General features: G+C 51.1%; 8 protein-coding genes across 8 annotated transcripts; 5 read left to right on the forward strand and 3 right to left on the reverse strand.

Annotated features, from left to right (window-relative positions):
- Positions 1 to 373: 373 nt before the first annotated feature.
- On the forward strand, positions 374 to 1,204 carry J4E86_011401 (uncharacterized protein; the record flags this gene model as incomplete). The annotated part of the gene is made up of 2 exons (XM_051451892.1): positions 374 to 458; positions 513 to 1,204. 2 exons carry the CDS (start codon positions 374 to 376, stop codon positions 1,202 to 1,204), a joined length of 777 nt encoding a protein of 258 aa, XP_051296904.1.
- Positions 1,205 to 1,292: 88 nt separating this feature from the next.
- J4E86_011402 (uncharacterized protein) lies at positions 1,293 to 2,545 on the reverse strand (the record flags this gene model as incomplete). Its single annotated transcript, XM_051451893.1, has 3 exons — positions 1,293 to 1,460; positions 1,534 to 2,073; positions 2,252 to 2,545. 3 exons carry the CDS (start codon positions 2,543 to 2,545, stop codon positions 1,293 to 1,295), a joined length of 1,002 nt encoding a protein of 333 aa, XP_051296905.1.
- A 1,046-nt stretch (positions 2,546 to 3,591) lies between these two features.
- J4E86_011403 (uncharacterized protein) lies at positions 3,592 to 4,485 on the reverse strand (the record flags this gene model as incomplete). Its single annotated transcript, XM_051451894.1, has 1 exon — positions 3,592 to 4,485. One exon carries the CDS (start codon positions 4,483 to 4,485, stop codon positions 3,592 to 3,594), a length of 894 nt encoding a protein of 297 aa, XP_051296906.1.
- Positions 4,486 to 6,967: 2,482 nt separating this feature from the next.
- On the forward strand, positions 6,968 to 7,999 carry J4E86_011404 (uncharacterized protein; the record flags this gene model as incomplete). The annotated part of the gene is made up of 1 exon (XM_051451895.1): positions 6,968 to 7,999. One exon carries the CDS (start codon positions 6,968 to 6,970, stop codon positions 7,997 to 7,999), a length of 1,032 nt encoding a protein of 343 aa, XP_051296907.1.
- Positions 8,000 to 9,607: 1,608 nt separating this feature from the next.
- On the reverse strand, positions 9,608 to 10,593 carry J4E86_011405 (uncharacterized protein; the record flags this gene model as incomplete). The annotated part of the gene is made up of 3 exons (XM_051451896.1): positions 9,608 to 9,728; positions 9,789 to 9,933; positions 9,984 to 10,593. The coding sequence occupies 3 exons, from the start codon at positions 10,591 to 10,593 to the stop codon at positions 9,608 to 9,610; spliced, it is 876 nt and encodes a 291-aa protein (XP_051296908.1).
- Positions 10,594 to 10,978: 385 nt separating this feature from the next.
- On the forward strand, positions 10,979 to 12,105 carry J4E86_011406 (uncharacterized protein; the record flags this gene model as incomplete). Its single annotated transcript, XM_051451897.1, has 4 exons — positions 10,979 to 11,012; positions 11,062 to 11,132; positions 11,186 to 11,777; positions 11,840 to 12,105. The coding sequence occupies 4 exons, from the start codon at positions 10,979 to 10,981 to the stop codon at positions 12,103 to 12,105; spliced, it is 963 nt and encodes a 320-aa protein (XP_051296909.1).
- A 1,261-nt stretch (positions 12,106 to 13,366) lies between these two features.
- On the forward strand, positions 13,367 to 14,584 carry J4E86_011407 (uncharacterized protein; the record flags this gene model as incomplete). The annotated part of the gene is made up of 1 exon (XM_051451898.1): positions 13,367 to 14,584. One exon carries the CDS (start codon positions 13,367 to 13,369, stop codon positions 14,582 to 14,584), a length of 1,218 nt encoding a protein of 405 aa, XP_051296910.1.
- Positions 14,585 to 16,126: 1,542 nt separating this feature from the next.
- J4E86_011408 (uncharacterized protein) lies at positions 16,127 to 17,461 on the forward strand (the record flags this gene model as incomplete). The annotated part of the gene is made up of 2 exons (XM_051451899.1): positions 16,127 to 16,157; positions 16,206 to 17,461. The coding sequence occupies 2 exons, from the start codon at positions 16,127 to 16,129 to the stop codon at positions 17,459 to 17,461; spliced, it is 1,287 nt and encodes a 428-aa protein (XP_051296911.1).
- Between the last annotated feature and the right edge of the window lie 757 nt (positions 17,462 to 18,218).

Below are 18,218 nucleotides of genomic sequence, written 5' to 3' on the forward strand. Positions count from 1 at the left end.
TCGCAAATAAGCACTGGCTAATGCGCCGCACCGACATGGGATGAATTAAGGTATATTGTCGTGCTCCAATAGTGTCGATGGAGGAGTGCTGCCTGGCGTGAGACGGGCGGGCGGTTGGGTTGGTGCGTTTCGCCGGGGCCAACTCTCCCTCCCCCGCCATGTCCACTCTGAGAGGCACGGGAGTTCGTAACTTCCGAGCTGTGAGTGCGAGCGCGTCGTATCCACCGTTTCTGTAGTGGCATGACGTAACGACGCCATAACGGCCGTAGCAATAGCCACTTTCTATCAAGCTCACGCCTCTTCCCCACGCCCACGGGTTTCAAGATTCTGTCCAAGCCTGCGAACGCTAGACCACCTAGAAACACACCACACGATGGCGCGCATTCTTATCACAGGCTCTTCCGACGGTCTCGGATCAGCCGTCGCCAAACGTCTCGTCGCAAATGGACATTCTGTTGGTATGTATCTAAGATGCCCGTCTTAAACATCACCCAGGCGCTGATGCGATGCAGTTCTGCATGCGCGTAACGCTCAACGTGCAAAGGACGCCACGACAGCTTGTCCTGGGGCTGACACAGTCGTGACGGGCGACTTGTCCAGCCTTGCAGAGACCAAGAACATGGCAAACGAAGTCAATAAGCTGGGAGCGTTCGACTGCGTGATTCACAACGCCGGACTTTATCAAGGCCCATTCCGCAAGACAAGCGAGGGGATTCCTGCCTTGGCGGCCGTCAACACTGTAGCGCCATATGTGCTTACCGCACTCATCACCCGTCCCAAGCGCTTGGTATTTCTCTCTTCCGAGATGCATCAGTCAGGTTCTCCTACTTTGGACGACGTCCTTTGGCAGAAACGCAGCGAAGGCCAATACAGCGCGAATGCTGCCTACTGCGCGAGCAAGCTTCACAACGTCTTGCTTGCCAAAGCTTTCGCCCGCAGATGGCCTGACGTGAAGAGCAATGCATTGGATCCTGGCTGGGTGGCTACCAAGATGGGTGGCAGTTCGGCGCCAGGCAGCGTTGATGCGGCGGTCGAAAGTTACGTTATGCTTGCTGAGGGAGAGGAAGAGAAGGCCAAAATGAGCGGGTGCTATTTCCATCCGAACAAGCGACAAGGCACACCCCATAAGGCAACAGAGGATGAGAAGGCTCAGGACAAGCTGCTGGAGATCTGCGCTGAGTTCTCTGGTGTGGAGCTTCCATGATTGTCGACATACTCGAAGAGACAAAATGTCATTACTACTTCCTCTGATACCAGGGCCCCAAGACGCCGCCCAACATTCCTTCCCAACTTCACTCTTCCCCCGTAACCCTCCTCTCCCACAAAAACTCATAATCCGCCATCGCCTTCTTCACAAAATCTTCCAAATCATCCGCAAACTCCTCATTCCACTCCTCCGCCCACTTCTTCTTCTCATCCTCCAATTTCCTGCCCCGTGCCGCGAGTCCCGGTTTAATCCCCTGCAGAAGTAGAAGAACGAAGTCAGTATATATCTCACATCTCACAAGCATTTCGTAACAACCAAAGACTTACCTTGCTAGCATTAATCGTGCTCAGAAACCGGGCCATGAGCGGATTATCCTCGATTTTCTTCTCCTCCCACTCGTACTGCACGGCCTCGGGGTCGAGGCCACATTGGAGGCACAACTGGCGGACGGCAAGCGGGTTGTTCATGATGTCGTCGGCGTCGATGATGCGGGGGACGATGCCTGAGGTGGCCTCCCGCTCCGCATACCATTCATACAGCGCGCGCGTGTATTTTAGGGTGTAGGTTGTGCATGTATACAACGTCCGGGGTTTGGTCACCAAGTCTGGGAAGGAATCTTTCTGCGCGCGCAGCATGGAGGGGAACATTAGGATCGGATGCCGGATTTGGAAGATGGGTTGGAGGGAGAGGAGGAGGCTGTCGGGGACGGAAGTGGGGTTTGTGTGTGGTAAGGAGGAGGAGGAGGGGGAGGCATTGCGTTGGTGGATGGTTAGGGCTGGGGGGTTGTCGTTGGGGTAGACGGTGGAGAAGAGGCGGTCTGGGCCTGAAAGGAAGATTGTGTGTTCTTTTACGAAGGCTTGTTTGCTCTATGGAGTTGTTAGTTGGTGTTGTAGACGAGGCTTGGATAGCGATTCATGGGACGGGCCAGCCCGAGCACGTCATCTTGTGGGCGGATCACGACGGGCGCATGTGCGGTTGTGGCGCAGCCTTGCCTTATAACTTTAAACCCCACATCTCGACTTCATCTCTTCCTTCCCTACTTACATTCTTCGCGCAATCGTCCAACTCGTCCTCCAAGCTGCCAAACGCCGTTTTGAACGTCTCATACAACCCGTTTCTCTCCTCCTCAGGCCATTCGCTCAGCGGTCCTTTCTCAAGATTCATCAGCGTAGCAAAGCCGCCGTCGAAGAGCTTGTAGCCAGAGTTCTGGTAGCCGGGCTGCTTGGACATCATGGTTTGGAAGAGATTGGACGCTGAGCGGGGGTGCGTGAGGAGGTAGACTCCGCGGCGACCGGGGGGGAAGGCATTGGGTTGGGGTGTTTGGAGTGTGCCTGGCATGTTTGCTTGCTTCTAAGGTTAAGAAGATGTGGTAGGTAGGTTGGTATGGAAGAAGAAGAAGAAGAGTCTTGACAAGACAATCTATCAAGCAGAGAGAAGAAAAGAGCAAGGCGAAAGAATTACCGACGGCAGAAAAGAGCTGGCTATCGCAAACAACTTATGCGCTTGCGGACGAATACACCCCGTCACTTGTACCTTGTATGAGGATCATCACGCTGCAGTACAGCGGGCTACCGACTGCCCGCCCCTCCCCCCAACGGTCTCACCTCCATGGTGTCCACTTGCGGTCTACGGCGACCGAGGAGTCCGAAAGAGCGGAGCTGATAAAGCGCTGCAAGGCGATATGGCTTTAGGCTGTGGCTGCTGTCCAGGCTACGGCAAGGCTACGGTCCACTAAGCGTCGCATACCAGCCCCGCACAAGGCGTAAAGTGACTGCAGTCGCCTCGCGCCAGCGGCCGACAGACCGACGTTACACTATCGGCCGAGATATACGCATGCAGATCCGTGCAAGCATACGCACTTCTAGTATGTACGACCGCTACTTTCGTACATCAGGCAAAGTCAGGCGATCTCGGTGGATATTGTGTAGTAACAAGCTGGGATTATGTGGGGGTATCATGGAAAAATTATCTTATCAATCAATCTGATCGAAATCAATCGCCGAGATATATGCGAGCACCCTTCTCAGCAGTGATCTTCGCCTGTTGTAACTCAACTCCACCAGCGCTTTGTTCGATCGCGTAATGCGCGACTGTGAATGCGAATGCCGAGGTCGGCATGCTTCAATCTAGACGCCTGACATGCTCGTGTCTTGTAAGAAACTGCCCGCGTGCACACAACCCCTACCCCGTCGACCAGAAATTGCCCTTGTTCGCATCGATCGGAGGGGCGCGCCAGGATAGTGAAGCACGCAGCAGGTTCGTGCGGTCCTCTGGCGTAGGCAGAGCGTCGTTGGTACCGCGGTAAGCGTGGAAGAGGGTATTTCCTGCATGGTCTATGCATCAGCGTTGTGAAGGACAAGCACTGACTCATCCGCGACTATGCTTCAGCCCTCTTTCCCACCCTGCTCATGCTCCTTGTCCTGTTCGTGCCCATGTTCGTGGTGCCCGTTGAGATGCAGGATCCGCTTCATGCCGTCTACACTCTTCTCCAGATGGGGGTGTCGGGCTATGAAACCTCCATGATGGCCGTTGGATGGAGTACCGATAATAGTGCGCTTCTTACCGGCAAGAGGGTCAACCGCAGCTACCCTTGGAGGCCACTCATCCGAGTCTTTCCAGCCTTGTACCAGCGCCTTGGTCATGTCTGCGAGGTTGATGGGAACCGAGGGCGTGCGCGACGAGACTACGATCTTCTGGAAAATGTCGCGGTATGCTTTGGGGGTGATGGAGGCACGGATCGGGTTGTCCTCGAGAAGACGCGGCGCGACGGGGACAAGGTCGAAGGTGTTGGGCGTGGCGCTCGTGATGGAGTGCGATTCGGAGCCAGTGGGTGTGACGGCGTGCTCTTCGGAAGAGTATCCTGCTGCGGAGGAAGGGCGATTCGCCTGTCTTTGTCGGTTCGTGCCGTACTTCTTTACGCTCGCTGCGCCCGTCCACACGTCTCTTCGCTCGACCCAGATTCTCAGCCCTTCGTTGTCTTTCATCTCGCGCTCCAGCCTCTCTCTGCGACGCCTTCTGCGCGCCTCTCTGGTGCTCGCTACCGCATCGCCGATGCTCTCTGGGTTGTCGAACCTGTACGGGCCGACACCTTCATCTTCTTGATCCGAGTCTCCAGATTCCGACTCGCCGTAGTAGCGCTCGCGAAAGTCGGCAGCGTCGCGCACCTCTTCGTCGGAGGCTGACCAGATGGCGGGCACGTCGGGATACTCCCAGTCGTTGCGAAGGCGCTCGTCGAGGTAGCGCCGAGATGCTCGGGCGGCGCTCAGGTTGTTCTCCATGGTTGGGACGTGAGTGCAGCGCTGATCGCAGGTGTGGTGGGCAGAACAGTGGGGAACTGCAAGCGGGGACCAGGCTGACTGTCAGACCCCAAGGTTGGAATGTGCCTGGGCGGGCGTGCGACCAACTTCCAAGCCCGTGTACCAAGACTAGTGACGCACGCGATTATCAGGTTGATCACCGTCGCGCAGACGTCAAACAAATATCGCGCGTTGTGATGCGGGGTATTTTGTAGAACCTTGAAGAAATGAGATGGCCGTGGAAGCGGGTTGAGAGTGGGTATGCGAAAAGAAAGTAAAACCGGCAGTGGCCGCGATTAAGAGGGTCAAGGGCAAAGACAATGCGACAAAGCTTGAATGGGCTTTGCGCTGGCACTGGCGCCAAATGCATCGTTGACGTCGACCACACGCAAATGCATGCAGGGCAGGATGGCGGGGCCCTGCACTTTACCCAGCCGAGCAAGCGCCTATCACACCCACGATTTATTGGCATCATAGAATCACTGAGTCGTCAACTTTAGGAACTATCGTGAACTTGCGAGCAGATTGGTAAATGTGAATAAATGTAGACTTTGGTAGCCAACATGTTTATAGAATTTCACATTTACCAGACCTCTTCTTCACGGCTCTAGTAATTCCATCTACAACACTCTAATGTCCAATCTTTCGTTTCTTCCCAATCTTATCGGCCTGGGCAAAACTTCCATTCAAGTCCTCCTCTACGGAATGAGGTCCCAGTTTTGTGTACCTCCCACAACTTCCTTGGTCCTCGGGCAGGATGGTAGGGCGCTACACCTGTCTCGGACGACTTCGATCGGAGCTCGCGAGCCATTACACATCCAACCACCCATAGTACCACTCAAAGATATTGCAATCTGATCATCTCGAGACGAGCGCGCACACAAGAAGCGAGACGACTTCCACCTCCTCCCCCACCCATCCAGGCATGTGGTTCGTGATGACGTGTGGGAACGCTTCGTTCGCGTTGAGTGCAAAAGGTGTGCACTCTGCGAATGGCGGGAGAAGTACGTAAGCCATAGCTAGTTTGTCGCAGAAATGTCGTAGTACCTCATAGATGGGAATCTGGTCTTTGCGAGGCTGCAGTCGTGTAGGTGATGTGCCGAGACAGGTGTTTGTGGTGGTGTAGGCACTTTCCAGAATAGACAGATTGTCAAGGTGAATAAGACAAGGATGATGATAAGGATGACGGTGAGGGAATCCATGATGCGGTCTGAACGTGTTCTGAAGATAGCGAGGAGGCGTCGCGGACCTGGCGCTATTATATGCCGAGTCTCGCGGCATGAACTACATCGAGATGTGCTCTGAGTTTTATCACCTGAAGGCTCGAGTTCCTCGTGCTATGCCAACCGTAATAGGTCCTACCCGCGAGATACTCGGTATTGAGGTTTCGCGTCGTGTGTATGGAGCGTTCGCACCTTTGACCCGAAGGGGCTTAACGTAGGATTCCGTGGATATCAGGCTGGTATATGTTCTGTGGGCGTCGAGGGGTTAGGTATCTCGCCTGTTCGTGGATAACATAATTAATCGGTGTTTAACAGAACATAAATGTGTTCTTTAGACTATACTATTAGGCCGTGCTTTTGTTTCTCTATTTTATTAGCAAACTAATAATTCTATAGTAAGCTAGTCTAAAAAGAGCAAGGTCTGTTACTAGTACACAGAAAGTTGTATTTCTAAAAGGTATAAAATCTTACGTTTAAAGGTGTAGGCGTTAGGTAGACTAAGACTTATAGCTTATAACTACTATTTTAGAGATATAAAAGCTTTCTATACTAAAATATCTATTTAAATTAATACTTAAGATATAATTATTAAGCCTAAAATTATAGCTATATAGTAGTTTAAATAAGCTATAGTAGTAGTAGCTTTAGAAGTTTAGAAAAACCTTAGACTATAAAAGAAATAATAGTATATATAGATAATAGGCCTAGTAATAAGTATATTCTAAATATAGTGTCTTTTTATATATACTTTTATTTAAATAAATAGAATACCTATAATCTATACAACGCTAGTAAAAATTAAGCTAGCGTTTGAGATAAATCTTAGTAGCCTTACAGTAGGTTAGTTCTTTTAAATCTTAATGCTAAACCTACATTAATTATAGACCTATAATAAGAGGACTGTTTCTACGTACTTGTAACGCTAGGTTTTCGGCTACGGTATCGCCTACCTATTGTAAGAATAGCGTAGAAAGAAACTAACTAGAGGAACTTATTCTTAATGCAGCACAACTTTCGGCCGAATCTTCGGCGGACCGTCTTAACACATTGAACGGAATGTTAATTTCTAATCTTTTGTCGATCGGTCTAATAATCGCACAGTGCAATTGTGATACACGATCTGAAAACCGAGCTCTTATATAAGTGATGATGCGCTCGCGTTGTGCGCCGTTTGTCATCAACAATCTACTATCGACAATACCATTTATACCACGAAGCCCGTATCTGCTGGCTCGACCATTATGGCTACAAACACATCTTTCACCAAGCAAACTGGCGGCTTAGAAATTGCCAAAACCTACTCCTCGCAGATCGCTCACAAAACGGTCCTCATAACTGGCGTCTCTGTTGGAGGCATCGGCGAGGCTACAGCTCGTGCATTTGCACACGGTGGCGCATCTTTGATCATCGCAACCGCACGAAACAAAGCACGTGTGGAAGAGCTTGCCAGGCAAATCTCCGCTACGTATCCGTCTACAAAGTTTCGTTGCGTCGCTCTCGATCTTTCCTCACTCCAGGATGTTCGTCGCGCCGCGAACGAAATAGAAGAGGATAAATCGATTGAAAACATCGACATCATTGTCAACAACGCTGGTAGCCAATTCGAGAGTGCAGAGCGCGAACTCACAGCGGACGGCGTAGAGGTGCATCTCGCTACCAATCACCTGGGCCACTTTCTCTTGGTCAAGCTGCTCCTTCCAAAACTGCTTGCCGCCGCCAGATTGAATCCTCCTGGTGCAACCCGCCTAGTTACTCTCAGCAGCGTGGCATGCCAATTCAGCCCTTTCCGCTTCAGCGACTGGAACTTTGATTGCGACAAAGACATTCCCGCCAGCGAGAGACCAAATTGGCCTGTACTAAGCAACATCGTCGGAGTATCTGAGACTTCAAAGTTCAATGCCTTCATTGCTTACGGACAGAGCAAGACCGCCAATGCTCTCTTCGCCATTCACTTCAGCAAACTTTTTTCCGAAAAAGGGATTTTTGCTTTTACGGTCAACCCCGGAGGGGTAAATAGCACAGCCGCGAAGAAAACCATCGCAGAGGCGCCGGAAGAACAGAAAGCGACACTCAGAGAGGTACTGTGGAAGACCACTGACCAAGGAAGCTCTACAGTATTGGTAGCAGCCTCGGATCCTCAGCTTAGTCCTGCAAACGGTGTGTATTTAGAAGATAACCAGCTTGGCCAGCCAGTTTCGTGGGCGGTAGATGAAAACAAGGCTGAAATGCTATGGAAGCTCTCAGAGGATTTGATTGCCAAATCATCTCCTTAACCGAGTATGAGTGTAGTCCATCGTCGGATCTTAGTGTGTAAGGGAGAGTTGCAAGGTTTTGATAGGTAGAGTTTAGAAAAGTAAATAGTAACGTGAACGGCAAGCGAGCCGACCATCCCACCAAGATTGCGCGACTCTTTACTTTTAGCTGCAATGTCTTAACAACACAACAGAGAAATACTTCTTTATAAGTATAGAGTTATCCTAGCTATTTAAGTAATAAGAGAAGACGCGTCCCTAAGCGAGCGACGCGCTGCAGCAATCTACAACGTTCGTCAAAGCACCCTCTATAACTAACGCGCTAGAACAACATCACAACGCGATTCTTAGGCTAACTTGTTAAGGCTTACAAAGTATAAAGAAGACACGCTTGTCTAATACATAAGAAAGCTAGACGCGCGAGGGTTTGCGCCTACGCTAGGTTATGTGCGTAAAATAGCTAAATAATTGCTTGCTATACGCAGTAGTAGCTAGGTTAGCGAGAAATAGGCTAGCAATCTTGTCTATCGCAAGCCTAAGCTTAAAGCTTAACTAACTTAATAGCGCAATCGCTAGAGAGTTCTGTGTAGTAATTTAGTAGTTATTAGCTTCTAGTTTAACTTTATATAGAATATAAAGAGAAAGTATAGTATCCTAGATAATAATACCTATAACTTTAATAAGACTAGCTTTACTATAAGTAACGCAGAAAGCGTAAAGATTGTTACTACTTTAGAGCAACGCAATTAACCTATAGGCGTTTAACCTAGCAATTATAAGTTAGTTACGTTAATCGCAGGAGTTAATATAAAGGGCTAGGCGATCCCGCTCTTCTTTATCTTTAAAGCTAAGAACTACGATAGCTTCTAGTATCACGACAGACTAAAACACTAGCGTATTAGAGTTAGCGACAATAGCTAGACAATAAATAAGCTTAGTTTAGCCTAGTTGCAGCACTTTATTAAGCATATAGAGGCCTGCACAGTAGGTAGCTATTAGCTACTTATTATTAACAGCTACAAGAGCCACAAGTCGCTTGCGTTCCAGGATCTTTGCGAGAAAAGCAAGATTATTACCCTCTGTATGCCGCCACACTCGTCGCAAGGCTGCATCTGAGCGCAAACAGCGCAAAAGAAAGCGGATACAGAAGGGCGGAGACCTATTAAAGGCGGAGGCAGATAAATTAGTTGCTGAACAGGACGTTGAGGCACAACTAGAGAGGGAAACGCGCGAGGGTAGGTCTTAAATAGGTGCAGGCCGAGGCAGCAAAAGACGCTGCGAAAGCTGTAGGGGGGTAGGACACAACTCGCGCACGTGCAAGAAAAATACTGTAGATACTAAGCAGTAGTTTAATGTCTTGTACAATATAGTAGCTTGTTGTGGTGTTAGGTTATCTATATACAAAGGTACGCAATCTTGGTGGGGTGTTCAGCTCGCTTGCCTGGCCGGTTCGCTTGCCGTTCACGTTAGAGTAGAACAAAGCTTGCGTTTAACCACGTCAACGTTTAATGATCAAATCAAACACACAAAGTGTAAACAATAAGTTGAATTTACAAAGGGATAACATCAATGGTTAGAACTTGTTCACATCGGCTCTGTCTAACATTTTCTTTTCGTCTTCCGTTTCCTTTACTTCTGGTGTTGTCGCAGCACCTCAATCAACGGTTCCGGCTTCACGAAGAGATACTTCTCGTTGTCAATGTCTTCACCAAAAGCAATCTTCCCGCTCAGCACGAAGTAGGCCGCAGCCCTTCAAGCAAGTCACAATGTTAGTTTACGCTCTGAGCTGGTCCATAGAATTGTGACTTACTTTTGAACGTTTTCAGCGTTGCCTACCCCATCCAAGGTTTCAGCTATGTCCGCCAAAGACCCGTTGCATTTCAGCGTAGGCCTGGTGCCGTAGACGGTTCCAACATCATCAGCAATTTCTACAGCGCTCTTGTGATCACCTCGGACTAGATACGCTGTCAGTGTTGTATGTCGACCTAACAGCGAGATATCTTACATTTGAGGAAGCCAGCCGCGTTTGAATCGAGAGCCACAGCAGCGATGTATTCTGCTCCTGTCTGGTATGACGTAACATCCCACTTCTCGTTTCCAGTGCCCCAGTAGGCGACCTCGTTTGTTTCCGGCTTCCAGACTCCAAAGAGCTCGAGAAAGGTTTCCATGAAGATACCGATCAGTACGTGTACACCCTTGACGGTGGGCTTTGAATACAGATATGCCTTAACGTCCTTGGCGAAATTTTTAACGACTAGATCGCCTCGGTCAAGCTTGTCGTAATCTACGGTGTAGTCGCTGGCGATGTATCGGTTGACACCTTCCTCTTCGCACAGGTCAATCAAGAGCTTCTGCGCCTCTAGCATAACCTCGCTACTCGCGTAATAGCAGCATACCACTACATCGCAACCGCGCACTAAGTCCCTCAGGGTGTCGCGATCATATGTTCCACTCTGCACCAGGGAAACGCGAGAAGAGGAACTGAGACTGTCTGGAAGCTTCTTGATGTCCCGACAGGAGCCGCGAATGTGAACATCAGGTCGTTGCAGCAGCGCTTTTGTAACGAGAAGCGCAAGCTTACTGCTGATGCCAGCAATTGCGATGGTGGTTGGCATTGTCGGTAGGTGAATGCGGGTGATGACGGTGCAGTTGACTGTGGTGGGTGCTGCGCAATCATATAACGTTTCAGCCTTGGTCGCGATCGGTCCGGCTCTCGCTGTTCCCAGTATCGATGACGAAGTTCCTGACCATTAACTCGGCCGACCAAATCCCAAGTAGCAAGCCCAACAATTATTTGAAATCAACTCCTTCATGGGGTGGGCCCGATATTCGGTCGAAGCTCTTAGCGACTCGGCTGAGTGTTTTCGGCCGAACTCTCGGTCGTAGATCTAGCATATATAACGTGACACTTTACGCTCCTAAGCCTAGACAACAATCAAATCAAATTAACGTACACGACCACCGCACGAAACCCCAGAACTAATACCACTAAATCTTAACATGGTCAAGATCGCAATTGCAGGTGGTGGCGGAAGTAAGTATCCAGTGTCTAGCCCACAAAGTGCATCACTGATCATTTGAAGGTCTTGGACAGGAGGTCATTGATGTCCTAGTCGCTACCAAGAAGCATGATGTTACAATCCTCTCGCGTCGAGTGAGTATCAAACATTGCCAATCTACGACAGCAGCTAATCGCGCACTACTCAGGACGCTCCGACCGAGAAGAGCGACTCCGCTGTAACCTGGGCCAAGACAAACTACTCCGTGGACGAACTCACAAACATCTTGCAAGGCGTCAATGTTGTCATATCGTTCTTCGCTCCATCTAACGATCAGGCTGAAGCTGAGAAAGCTCAGAAAGCTCTTATCGATGCGTCCATCAAGGCTGGTGTAAAACGTTTCGCACCCAGCGAGTGGGTTACAAAGGGCGGGTATGAGAACATGGCCTCGTACGCCTACAAAGCAAAGACACGCCAGTACCTCGAGGACATCAACAAGGATGGAACAGTTCTTGAATATTGTCTATTCCAACCTGGGCTCTTCTGCAATTACCTCACTCTTCCTTATCAAACCTCCAAACACATCGTACCGATTGAGATGGTCTTTGACTTTCAAAACCGAAGAGCACTCATACGAGACGGCGGCGAAGACGACCACATAGCCTTCACGACGGTTCAAGATGTTGCAAATGTAGTTGCTCGCGCTGTTGAGTTCGAGGGCAAATGGCCTGTTGAGGGTGGTATGCGGGGTTCTAGGCTGTCTGTTCGCGAAGTCATTGCTATTGGAGAAAAGATACGTGGTAAGCACTCTACTCATCCTTCGTACAATTGCGTCTCATGAGATACTTACGTTGCCGTACAGGAGGACGCTTTGATGTTGAAGCACTGAAGATGGAGGATCTCCGAAGCGGAGACTATACCAGCTCATGGCTTCCCTTCCCTGGGCACCCTTCAATCGCACCTGAAGATAAGAAAGCGGCAGCGAAGATGATTACATCTGGGATGTTGACGATGATCGGAACACAATCTTTTGATTGCGGCGACGAGTGGAACCGTCTTCTGCCAGACTACAAGTTCACGGCTGCGGAGGATTTCTGGGCGCATGTATGGAAAGAGGGTAATTGGTAGTCTTGCAGGCCAAAGTTCATACTGTGGGAGAGAAAGCCATTGACATTGTGCCAAATGTACCATGAGTGGCTCATTCAGAGTGCAATTATGATGACATATACACGTGACAGTCATGACACCGGATGCGGCTAGAGCGCCGTTATTCGCCGAAGCTCGCGGACGAAACGCCAGCTGGTACTGCCGCGAAAAAACATTCTGAACATTAACATCATTTGTTCTCAACAAGATCTTACTACCCCCAATGTATCGCAGACAAGACCGCGACGATGACCCGGCTGCTAAACGAAGAAAGGTCCGCAAAGGCACACAGAGTTGCTGGGAATGTAAGCGGCGAAAGGTGCGCTGTACATGGGCTTCATCGACCGATACCTTTTGCGACAACTGTTCGCGCCGCAAGACAATATGCATTAGCCAAGAGTTTCCCGAAGAGCAAAGCACGAGTCCTGACAAGACAAACAATTCGATTGAGTCTCGATTGAGCAGGGTTGAAAGACTTCTTGAGCGACTCACAGAGCAAGTCAGCACATTTTCCCAGCACTACAGTCCTCATGCCTCGGACACGGACGAAAGTGCTACCAGCCTAAGAACCTCACGCCTCCAGGGCAAGAAAGTTTCGCGCGAGATAGAAGGAATCTCAATCGAGGGGATAAACAGCAACCAGCAACCCCACGAATTGAAGGAGATCACACCACAGAGCACGTGCCAATCACCCTGTTCCTTCCAGCTCAGTGATTACACCGGCCTAGCACGCGATCTCATGGAGGCATGGCCCCATAAAGCCGACCTCGACTTCATTTACAACCTCCCCGCATGTCTTTCAGCCCACCTCCACATGACATTGTACCCATCATCCCGCTTAAGCGAAGGAGAGGCCCATATCACACCTCAAAGTTTGCTACAGCTACCACCGCCAGCGTCCCATCCCATACTTTTCGCGCGGAAACTCCTCCTCCTAGCCAGTCTCCTTCAAGATGCACTGTCAACCGCTCACATGATCCCAGCCCCCAAACGGGCTCACTTCACCTTCATGATGTCCCAGGCGCTCGCCACAGCATCCAAACTAGTAACAAGTCATGACTCCCTCACCGTAAGTGTAGAAGGGTTAGAAAGCATAATGATCGAAGCCATCATACACAATTACGCAGGGGATCTGAACAAAGCCTGGATGACTACACGACGCGCCTGTACCATCGCGCAGATGAAGGGATTACATCGTCGACAAACAAGATCACCCTCCTCTTCTTCATTGTCGTCGCTCAAGATGCTCGATCCAGCCACAAAACACTACTTCAACGCACAGTACCTCAGTTTCCGCATAATGGAAATGGACCGTTACACGTCCATGACACTAGGCCTTCCCATGTCCTCCCTCGGTACTTACTTCGAGTTCACCAACACCACCACCACCGCCAATATATCGTCCAACATCGACAACGACGCCTTTGTTCATCTCCCCTCGATGGACAGAATGGCCCATGTCCACGTCTTCATCTCCGGATTACTCCTCTCACGAACCGGTTGTGAGTCTCCTAGCGAGATCTCACAGCAAACCCAGGAAATTAGCCATATGCTGCATTCGGTGGCTGCGGCCATGCCTGCTGCATGGTGGCTGATCCCTAGCTACGAAGCCTCTGGTGCCGCTCGTGACGCATCAGTCGATACCTTTCATGAGATGGCCCGCCTAAACTACCAATGCGCACATTATCATATTCTCATACGCCTTCATCTACCGTACGTGCTGGATCGCTCACCGGACAGCCGTTTCGACGATAGCAAGGTTGTGGCGGTCACTGCGAGCCGCGAGTTACTCACCCGAAGCCTTGCCTTTCGGACGTGGATCGCGGGGCAATGCTACTGTCGCACCATAGACTACTTGTCTTTTGTAGCGTTCGTGGTTTTGTGCATTGCGCACGTTGATCAGAGTAATGGGGCTGCGAATCATGCGCAGCAGCAGTCCTTGCAGCAGAATCGGCCCAGCGATTGCGCGTTGATGGAGCGCATGGTGGGTATACTGGACGCCATGGACAACGATGCTATTGCCATGAAGCTTTCGCGCATTATGCACCATTTGCTTGATGTGGAAGCCGCGGCGGCGAACGGCGCCGAGTTTAGCACTGTGGCTAGTGCGGAAAGTGATGAGGAAGGGGCGACGGACTATGATGGCCATTTTGTAGATGAGGCCAAGACGATGCTGCAGCTTCGTATACCCTACTTTGGCTCTATCAATCTTCAACGCAGGGTCATCTCCAAGTCTCATGGAGATGCGGATGGCTACGGGCAGTCGGCGTTGACAGTGGCGCAGACTGATCTAGGACAAGCAAGCCAACCGTTGGAGGATGTTCTACCGTTGTTCTTCGAATGGGATGCGCAATGGTCGCAGCTCGACCCCTCTCAAGACTTATATGCAACAGATGACTGGACGTTGCAGAACATCAACGAAGGCTTGTTTGGAGATCTTTTTAGAAGTAGAAACGAATAAAAGATAAGCTAGCTTAAGAACTAGTACTTAGGCCTATTTCTCTAGTAGCAATCTATTTTGCATGCTCTACAGCGAGTAATAGCGCAATCTATAAGTGCTATAGTAGCAAAGTTTAAGTGTAATTATAATTATAGTAATATTCTATAATTATTTTAATATAGTATATAGAAGTCTATACTAAAGCGTAAGTGTAGAAACACTTCTATAGCTGCAAATACGTAGAACTTTAGTAAGATAAGGCGTTATCGAAAGTGGTAACAATGTTGGATGTTGGACCCGAACTGCTGTCGCAAGTACGCGGGGTTTGTGCTACGTAAAGAAACAGTATGTCGACATAACCATAGTGCTCCGGATAGAGGAATTAGTAGCGAAAGCGAGTAGCGAAGTACGGGGAACAGCTAGTACTTGGAGATTAATCAAATTGTAGTGTCGTACGAGGTTCGGGCTCGACACAAGCATTGTAGATCGCTGGTGGGCAGCCGAGGCAGAAACCGACACAGTGGCTACAGTGTAATGAAATGAGGAGCAGTCACGGAACAAACCGGGGGTGGAATGGTCGACAAGTTTAGGTGCTCGATGAGAGGGAATAAACCGTAGCAACAGTCATCGTTTCCCCAGATTGACCCCTGGGATGCGCAAACTAGAGGTGATCGGACGGGAGCTACGGTAGGTTCGGCCAACGAAAAGACTGTCGTGTGCCGCCACTGCAGTTTTCGGACCGCAGAAGAGTGCTGGGACACGGTTGCGCGCCATTGAAGAAAATGGCGGAGGAGATTCCCTTCTTGATCTCTAGGCGCACTCGGATCCCGGCGAGACGGCTCGTTGCGGTGAGAAGGTTTGTCCGAGCAGGAATGAGGTGTTGGACAGAAGGAGAGACGTTGATGTATGTAGGAGGCCAACGAAGGGCATGCGGATAGTTGGAGCTAGTTCCTGTGCCTGAGCCATGCTGTGATGACAGTAACCAGGTCGCTGTGGTGTGGATGCATGTCATCCTTTGAGGGTTCGGAGAGCTTGGCGGCCGGGAGCAGGGAAGGAGCAAGCGAGGTGGTGGGCGCTAGTGGGCTCAGCAGGTGGGCGCAAGACATCTTTCACATGTGATGGCGGTCCAACTTCTCACGCGCAACCAGACGCATGCGCTTGACGTCTCTGAGTCGAGTCTCTGCCTATACAACACTTGACACGAATTCACTGTCGCCGCCCGCTGGGGATGCGCCTGCTCACCGGCACTGTCTTGTCCGACGCCCCATCCCGGCAGCGCAACCAGCGCCGTTGCGAATGCTCGTTCCTCACGTCATATCGCGCGCACTCTCTCAACACCTCCCAACCACGCCAGTCTCGACGCCTCCACTCGCACAAGCACTGTGAAGACTTGTCGACGGCCTAAACCAGCGCCTCATCCAGCCCGGCCAAGCCGGTAGAGGCATCAGAGAGTAGACAGCAGTCTGTCCCTCGGCCTCACCCACCACCAAGCTGGAGACGTTGTCGCATCAGTCGTTCGCGGGGCTCGCGGGTGCTACGGCCAGGCGCCTCCCACGACCCGCCATGAACGACAAGGACCCGCCGCCGTTTGGCTGTACGCTTGCCGACCACCGCCCAGAGACTACACACTGACGCAGAGCAGACACCTTCACCAACGACTTCTTCGACGGCCCGCCCGCCACCTACGACCACAATGGCCAGTCCATCCTCAGCGACATGGAGAACCAGCAGCTCGACAACTTCTTCTCCTCGACCAATCCCTTTGACCTCGTAGACGCGGCCGCCCTCGCACCCGCCCTCGACACAAAGGCGAGCGCCCACGACTACAACAACTGGGAAGACTTCATAGCCCCGCCCACGGTCCACCGCGTGACCAGCACTATACCAGACCAGGCTCGTCTGCAGAACAACTTCCACCAAGACCAGCAATACCCCTCGTCGCTCCACACAGACTTCCTAGGCAATACCCAGGATGAGCTCCAGGCAGCCACAGCTCTCTTCAACCAGGCCCAGCCTTCATACACGAATGGCCGCTCGCACAGCTTCCATGAGCTGTCTACCGCCTCCAACGGCTTCGACGCGAGTAGGGCCCCCGATCTGAATCTCAACACGCTGCCCATGACAATGCCCCAACACGGCCTTATACACGAACGCTTGGGATCATTGGTACCGAACCACAACGCCCAGGCCACCGACATACAGTATGCCTCACGATGGGCAGCGAGCCAGGCGTCACAACAACACCACTCCGAATTCGGCCCACCGCTGCAGAAGCTCGACTTGAAGAGGTCGTATACTTTCGGCACCGACAACTCCTTCAACAGCCCATCCGGCTACTCAATACCCAACGGCCACCCGGACGCAGAGAGCGCAGCCAGGGCATCAATACAAGACATTGAAGAGACTTCGCACCACATCCTCCGAGCCGTAGCCGGCATACAAGGACCAAGTACCCCTACCACCTACACTCGCGGGCCACGAGACTCCGCCTCGCAATCCGACGACGCCGAATCCGACGACGAAGACGAAGACCGGCCGGCGAAGAAGCGGAAAAAGAGCCAGGTGCGATATAGCAAAGACACACCCAAGAAAGCCGCGCGCAATGGCAAGGCTCGGAAAGCGTCTACGGTGGAGGATAGTACGAAGAAGAAGCGGGCATCAACTGCGGCTCAGAAGGCACATCGCGAGAATCTTACTGAGGAACAGAAGCGGAATAATCATATTTTGTCGGAGCAGAAGCGACGGGATTTGATCAAGCAGGGGTACAAGGATTTGAATGAGGTTGTGCCTGCTGTAAGAGGTGGCGGGCTGAGTAAGAGTCAGGTTCTTGTTGAGGCGGCGGCGTTCTTGGAGAAGCTGATTGAGGAGAATGACAAGTATCGGGTTTCGATGGGGTGATCTGCCGGATTGCCACTGCAGTGGACCCGACAGTTACCTGCTACCGCCATACGCTTTGTCACCTGCTAGCACGAAGACCCGACTGATGACGCAACGGTAGTTCCTCGAACAACGCCCCGCCTGGAGCCACGACCCCGTCTCAGCGTAGAATCACACCACGCATGCGTTCTACGAGGTCATGACGGCGTGATCCCATGATTGTACATGCTACAGATTACCAACACAAAAAGGAGTTTTGGGAAAGGGAGGAAGGGAGGGAGGGAGGCATTCGATACGATACCCCAACACACTAACTAGTATGAAATAATCTTCTTGTAAATATTTAGCTGAGGAATTTATTTTGTTCGAGATTGAGGATATCTATATTCAGATGGACTGTCTTTTGCCGTGCCTTGCAAGTACGCTCTTATACCACTCTACATAGTTAATGTGTGATGATGACTTCACGCCGCAGCGGTAGCAGTAGCAGCCGGTCCTTCCTCTTCCTCTGGTATCACAACCCTCATACTCTCACTCCTCACCCTCGCAGGCCCCCTCTCAAACCCCCTCGGCACCCCCGCTACCCTCCCATGTACTTTTCCCCTTGCGCCCCCCGGCCCCGTCGCCTTCTTCTTCCTAGCGGCTACATAATCACATCTCCCGTAATCGTTACAGAAACCCGTTTTGCACGCGTTGTTACTGCGGCAGGGCGACCCGAGACAGGCGTCTGTTGCGGAGCAGGGTGTGCATAAGCCCCAGGAACAGTATTGTGAGGCGG

This window comes from Alternaria arbusti, assembly GCF_024043155.1.
Source record: "Alternaria arbusti strain BMP 1465 chromosome Unknown scaffold_34, whole genome shotgun sequence".
NCBI lineage: Eukaryota > Fungi > Ascomycota > Dothideomycetes > Pleosporales > Pleosporaceae > Alternaria > Alternaria arbusti.